Below are 7,702 nucleotides of genomic sequence, written 5' to 3'. Positions count from 1 at the left end.
AGTAAGTAAGTGACATTGAACATAAAGAAAACTAATGCCACGAATTTCAGTTTGAAGAGGAAAAATGACAATGTTAAATATAGATGGCACCTCTATGGACTGTGTAACAAATGCAAAATTTCTAGGAATGAATATTGATTCTCAGTTGAAGTGGTGTGAACACACAAAGGTACTTGCAAACAGAATCTCATCAGCATGTTATGCCCTTAGAATCCTATCATCAGTGTGTAACATGTAGTGTCTTTTAGTTACATATTATTCATATGTACATTCAATTCTTAGCTATGGAAATCTTTTTTGAGGAACAAATACACAAAATATGAACACAATTTTCAAACTCCAGAAAAGATCCATAAGAATAAAACACTAGTCGAGCTCATTGTAAAGCTGTGTTCAGAACACTGGGGATTTTAACTGCTCCATGTGAATACATTTACCAGTCAGTTGTACACATCAAAAATAACATTGTTAATTACTGCAGAAACAGCTCTGCCCATGACCACGCAACACGAGATAGACTCAACTTACATTTACCAAGACAAAATAAACATAAAACTCAAAACAGAATTTTCTACCAAGGAATAAAACTGTACAATATATTACCAAAAGAGATTAAAGGAATTGCCAAAACACATATTTAAAAAGGCAGCTAAAAAGTACCTTTTATGCAATATATTTTATATATTGAAGGATTACTTATCTAAAACAGAGTAGGGGTTTGATAAAGAATGTTATACAAATAAATAATAATAATAATGATTATAATACTTTATAACTTCGCTTTATGTTTTTTCTTCTTTTTTTTCCTTTCTAGAAATACTTACCCCCCAAGCTATGCATAGCACAATACTAACACCTCTTCCTCTTTCTGAGCTCAACATCTCACTCATTATGGAGCGATACTGACTCAGGTTTACAGGATAGCAAATGGGAAGTTGCAGTACAGAAAATGGCCCAGAGATCACCAGTGTGTGTGTGTGTGTGTGTGTGTGTGTGTGTGTGTGTGTGTGTGTGTGTGTGTGTAGTGAGTGAAGTGTTATGAAACAATCTGTGCATAGTGTGTGCAGTGACTGAAAATGAGATATGGGTGTACAATGTGGCACTACATTATTTAATAAGTTATTTGTAAAAAAATGTATAGTAAACAAGTAGTAAATCTAATGATTGTATCTAAATAGAAGTCTGTAAACATATGTGTATACCAAATAGCTTATTTTAAATTGACCTAAATCTGTAAATACCTTGACATGTCCTATATCCTAGTAAAAAGAGATCTACAGATGAATAAAGCTACTACTACTACTACTACTACTACTACTACTAAAAACTTCGGGCGTTCCTTTGCTTCGAACTGTGAGTTACATTTATTAATCTTGCACAAAATAAACATAGGATGGGGCGGATGAGGGATTGATAGATGTGGAGGATTTTGGAGGGGTCCAGACCCCACGTGCGGCGAGAAAGGAGCTTGAGGAGGCGGAGTCGAGAGTGTGCCTTGGCTTGGATTGTCTGGAGATGGGGGTCTAGGAGAAGCGACAGTCAAGTGTGACGCCAAGGTACTTGAGGTTGGGGTAAGGTTAATAGGACGGCCATAGATGGTGACATAAAGATCAGAAAGGCCGAAAGGAGTGGAGGTACTGCCTACAATTATCGCCCGAGTTTTGGAAGGATTGACCTTGAGCAGCCACTGGTTACACCAAGTTGTGAACTGGAGAAGGTGCTGGGAGCGTTGCAGGGTGGGGGCGAGGGCAAGGAAGGCGGTATCATCGGCGTATTGGAGAAGGTGTAAGGGGGGTGTAGGCTGTGGCATATCTGTTATGTAAAGAAGATAGAGAAGAGGGGAGAGGACAGAGCCTTGGGACACAGTGGTGGAGGAGTGGAAGGTGTAGGAATCCGTGTTATGGATGGTGACATAGGAGAAATAAGTGCTGACATGTTGCGGGTAGCTAGTAGCCACTGACGTTCTTCTGTACGAGTACTATGTTTATACACTCCTGGAAATGGAAAAAAGAACACATTGACACCGGTGTGTCAGACCAACCATACTTGCTCCGGACACTGCGAGAGGGCTGTACAAGCAATGATCACACGCACGGCACAGCGGACACACCAGGAACCGCGGTGTTGGCCGTCGAATGGCGCTAGCTGCGCAGCATTTGTGCACCGCCGCCGTCAGTGTCAGCCAGTTTGCCATGGCATACGGAGCTCCGTCGCAGTCTTTAACACTGGTAGCATGCCGCGACAGCGTGGACGTGAACCGTATGTCCAGTTGACGGACTTCGAGCGAGGACGTATAGTGGGCATGCGGGAGGCCGGGTGGACGTACCGCCGAATTGCTCAACACGTGGGGCTTGAGGTCTCCACAGTACATCGATGTTGTCGCCAGTGGTCGGCGGAAGGTGCGCGTGCCCGTCGACCTGGGACCGGACCGCAGCGACGCACGGATGCACGCCAAGACCGTAGGATCCTACGCAGTGCCGTAGGGGACCGCACCGCCACTTCCCAGCGAATTAGGGACACTGTTGCTCCTGGGGTATCGGCGAGGACCATTCGCAACCGTCTCCATGAAGCTGGGCTACGGTCCCGCACACCGTTAGGCCGTCTTCCGCTCACGCCCCAACATCGTGCAATGGAGGGACGAATGGAGACGTGTCGTCTTCAGCGATGAGAGTCGCTTCTGCCTTGGTGCCAATGATGGTCGTATGCGTGTTTGGCGCCGTGCAGGTGAGCGCCACAATCAGGACTGCATACGACCGAGGCACACAGGGCCAACACCCGGCATCATGGTGTGGGGAGCGATCTCCTACACTGGCCGTACACCACTGGTGATCGTCGAGGGGACACTGAATAGTGCACGGTACATCCAAACCGTCATCGAACCCATCGTTCTACCATTCCTAGACCGGCAAGGGAACTTGCTGTTCCAACAGGACAATGCACGTCCGCATGTATCCCGTGCCACCCAACGTGCTCTAGAAGGTGTAAGTCAACTACCCTGGCCAGCAAGATCTCCGGATCTGTCCCCCATTGAGCATGTTTGGGACTGGATGAAGCGTCGTCTCACGCGGTCTGCACGTCCAGCACGAACGCTGGTCCAACTGAGGCGCCAGGTGGAAATGGCATGGCAAGCCGTTCCACAGGACTACATCCAGCATCTCTACGATCGTCTCCATGGGAGAATAGCAGCCTGCACTGCTGCGAAAGGTGGATATACACTGTACTAGTGCCGACATTGTGCATGCTCTGTTGCCTGTGTCTATGTGCCTGTGGTTCTGTCAGTGTGATCATGTGATGTATCTGACCCCAGGAATGTGTCAATAAAGTTTCCCCTTCCTGGGACAATGAATTCATGGTGTTCTTATTTCAATTTCCAGGAGTGTAGTATTGCAACTAGAAAACTTCTTTCATGTTATATTGGTTAGGACGCATGTACGCTGCTAATAACAGCAACTCAGTGTCTTATTTTCATTGTACTTAAAATATGTATGAAGTGGCACAGAGATGAGTACTCTCAACATCCGTCATGGATTGGTAAATCGCACCAACGACCTATCTTGGTGGTATCTGGCACCATCGATGAACTATTCAATAAGTAATATAACCCACATACATTCCCACCTGATTATATATACAAGTCAATGTCAGTAGTTACAGCGCACATCATTCGCCTTCTAGTTGTATTTAAATTTTGTGTGTCTGATTTAGCCTGTGTTTTTAGAGATTAACAAAACAATTGACTCACAAGGGGTGAACCAAGAATTTGTATATCTTATAATGTTTACAGTTAAACATGGCATTAAGCTACTACAGCAACGTCAATAACCTTACCTCTATTTTATTTTATTTTATTTTATTCCTACGCAACATTTAAATTGTATTAGAGACCGCAATTGCTTTATTATGGAGGTTATGTATCGGCAGAGGGCGTCACACAGGCAACTGATGTGTTCTCTGCAAAGGATACCTTCAGTACACAGACACATTAATCAACTGTGGCAAGAACCTCAACAACAGGTGTACAAGTACTAGAGCATGCGTAACAGTTCCGAAATACTGGTGCATAATTTAATGCACAAGCTATGTAGGGTACTTCATGAGTTGTAATTTTTGTATACTACGCTGTGACTATGTACTTCTTGCATTCTTAATGTTTATAACGGCTAGTTACTAGCCAAAATTTGGATATGTTATAATAAAGCTAAAATTTTGAGCCTTCCTTTCCATTTTTTTAAAATTACATAACTGCTACTGAACGATAACTCCAGATTACATGTGTAGGAAAATCAAAATGCACATCTCTTGCAAATTATTTATTGTCACCTTTATGAAGGCAGGAATAAGATTTAAAAACATCATAAAAGCTTTTATTAATGTCGTTCACTTTTCTTACATGAAGTATATAAATTCCTCTGAAAGTATAATTCACTTTTAATAAAATACATAATTGTCTTAGAGTACAATTGACAAAGTAGGTATTCGAGTAACCAGAGAGGAAATGGGTTCTCACAGTTTCCAAATCAGAATAATCACTTTTCTGTTGTCCAAAGATACTTTCTACATTCACACAAATATTCACGTACAACGTATAGGAACTTAGAGAAGCAAGTCCTGACTACACAGAAACTTGCCATCAGATATACTACAAGAGATGAGGACCACGTGACGATATGTTGCTATTGTGGCATCGAGGTAGACTGGAGTTATTTATTTGAAAAGATGAAGCCATTGCAGACTGTTTAAAGTTATGTGAGGAAAAACGAACGGATCACGTTTTAATTGGAACATTTTCTTATTTCCTGTACCATCAACACAGTTCAGAAATTGATTGGAGGACTAGCCAGTGTAGCAGGAGACTGACAGTGCGCTGATTCCTTCACTAGAAACAACAACATTCAGCGACTTAAAAAGAAAATGAAAGCATTAGTAAGCAAAATATGTAAGAAGCAGTGGAGCGATGGTTGGGTACAGAAAGGTCTCACCTATAAGAACGGAAGAGAGAACGTGTGTCAAAAGCAGGAAATAACATTAAGGAAAACTGACAGGGCTAATTTAACACTAACGTAAATCTGGAAATGGTGGCACTTACAGGACGCAGTGGGAAGTGCTACTGGACGAAAAATTCATGTCAGATTTTCGTGCGTTATCCATTACCAGTAATAATATTACTGCAACAAGTGCACTTCGTTCAGATTCATAGGCGCAATAATTAAAAAGAATAGGTTTGTCTCTTTCTCAGTGCAGAATGCTGACAGTGATGAAAGTACGTTGTTGGAAAGGGCACAAATAAAAAATCTACAGCATAAAACTGTGTTATAAGCATTTTAAGTTGGGTGATACTTACACTACTACTGAAGTAATGTCATCACAGGACACTCAGCAATCACTAACTCACAGTGTATTAATTTCCAAGTCACAAAATTCCGTGTAATATCTACTACTGCGAAACAGAGCAGGATGATAATGTATTGCAATAATCATATACAAAATATATTCTTTCTGAACTTTATAAGTGGAAATCTGTGTTGTATGAAGATGTACTGGAACGACTGTGAAACACAAATATTCTGTGGAATACACGTAGTCGGTAAGAAAAACAAAGGTACTATGAAGATGACCTATATGTCTGCCAAAGGTGAAGTGACTTTTTAAGAAGTAGTTGTCGATTATTGTTTGATAAGTCTTGACCACTGAGAATTGGTGTGTTGTTCTTAGATAACAAAGAACTGCCGCGGCAGTTGAGTAAAGAGACTGCAAGTATGTTCTCTGTTTCAAAGTAAATTGGTACAGGCCGAAATATTTGAGCGCAGGTAATATGCTTGTAATTCATTAGATACAATGTATTATATACCTAAAATGATTCTAATCGGTCACTAACCAAACAATTAAATTCTGTCGTAAATAGTAAATGTGCAGTAAATGATAGTTGTGGTACGCCATACCGACACCCGCAACGTACACAGAACAACAGACTGTATTTGCTGCCTTCTGCACGTGAAAGTCCTTCAGTCCAGACGTTCATAGCTAACGATGTTAGTTCCTGTTGTGACAATCGGCAAAAAATGTTGTCTTACTAGTTACATACACATTACGCGCTCTTTTTTCCAACGTGACCGTCACATGTGAAGGAAGTGAGATCATATAGGGACGTGGAAGCTACCTGACAGTTTTCAAGTATGAAATATCGATTTAAGCATACGTTGATAAAATTCTTTCTAGAATCTCGCGTTAAGGGCTTAACAACCCACCAGAGATTGGCGGGTGCTGCTCGGCAATTGTCAATTCTCCCATCCCCGTGAAATCATGTACTCGTACACAAGCATAGGTTTGTAAATGCTGCTGTACAAATGTTTGAAACTAATATTCAGTACAGAGCATTACAGAAGTACTATTCACGTCAACACTCGCTTGTATTTTCACAAGACATTGTCTGTCTGTATGAAGATTGCCGTCAGTGGTAGCCGCTCACTAACAAAACGATCCAGCTGGACGGCTATAGATAATCTGTCACCGAATCAAATTCTAGGTGCACTGTTTCTTGGAAACACTTTGAGCACACTTTTTTGGCATATTCGTTGACTCCGTGGATCCTGAGGTCCTAAAGTGTCACCTAGAGCCTTTATCACAGTAAGTAACAGAGTCCACTCAACACTCGGACGAAGACGTTGATGGCATTAGATCCAGCGAACTGTATGCGCACTTAGGTTTATGCGTCGTACGCCGCCTGTTGAAGATGACGGCAGTCACCCCTAGAATGAAGGCAGAGCCACCTAGTGTCGTCATGAAGAAGCTCATCCACAGCTGCAACTCAGGGAGGATGTTCACAGTGAAATACATCAGGTAGTAGATGTACCCCGGCAGGCTCACCTGGTGCTGAAACAAACGGGTTGTCAAAATTTAGGTTATAAATACAACAAAAGTTTAGAAAGCAGTAATACCAGTGAGAATGATTGTTATTTTATCCAGTGTGAATCTAGCTGAACTTCGCATCTATTAACGGTTGTCAACGAAGAATGCAACCTGCGACAAATAGGTTTAAAGGGTTTTACTGTAAGGAAATTGCCGGTTTCAAGCTATCGCTTCCATCTTGAGACAGCCAACTTTCTTATTACTGTAATGTATTCTCCAACAGTATGTCGGCAACTCCTGCACTGCATAGAAGTATTTGATTATTTAGCGTCACTTTAAACTATTTTATCAGAAATATACGGACAGCAATTTGTGGCCATTGATATGGGTTGACTCCTCCCTTTTCACTTGTGACACCTTGAACCTTGCTAGGGAAATCTTCTGTGAGGTGTTTGAATGTCTGTGCAGGAAGAGCAGACCATTCTTCCTCAAGAGTCAAAACCAATGAAGATAGTGATGGTGGTCGCTAGGATCTGGAGTGAACCGAAGGGTTTAGCTCCTCTCAAAGGTGTTCCACTGGGTTCAGGTCTGGAATCTGAACGGACCAGTCCATTTCTGGAATTTTACTGTCCACAAACCATTGCCCAAGAGTTGCTGGTTTATGACAGGTAACGCACTGCTAGGCTGAAACAATCATCGTCTCCGCATTGCTCCCATCCCATAAAATGTGTTCATAACCTTTTGTATTTAACGTTTTCTCAAGCACTGTAATAGATCAGTAGATCTAGTGAGGGTGTACTGAATCTAACTGGGGAGAAAGGGTAGGATTTGAGTAAAAGGTGGCGTAGGCTAAGGT

At 42.0% G+C, this 7,702-nt stretch overlaps 1 protein-coding gene across 1 annotated transcript in view; it reads right to left on the bottom strand.

Annotated features, from left to right (window-relative positions):
• Positions 1–4,348: 4,348 nt before the first annotated feature.
• The window catches only part of LOC126418864 (scavenger receptor class B member 1-like), a 339,487-nt gene continuing 336,133 nt past the window's right edge, over positions 4,349–7,702 (bottom strand). The window contains exon 10 of the mRNA XM_050085862.1: positions 4,349–6,870. Coding sequence (XP_049941819.1) covers positions 6,643–6,870 — 228 coding nt within the window. The 3' untranslated portion in view covers positions 4,349–6,642. The remainder of the gene's footprint in view (positions 6,871–7,702) is intronic.

This window comes from Schistocerca serialis, chromosome 9 (assembly GCF_023864345.2).
Source record: "Schistocerca serialis cubense isolate TAMUIC-IGC-003099 chromosome 9, iqSchSeri2.2, whole genome shotgun sequence".
Classification (NCBI taxonomy): Eukaryota; Metazoa; Arthropoda; class Insecta; order Orthoptera; family Acrididae; genus Schistocerca; species Schistocerca serialis.
Note: the sequence above shows the minus strand (reverse complement) of the source record. Positions and strands in the feature narration are given on the sequence as shown.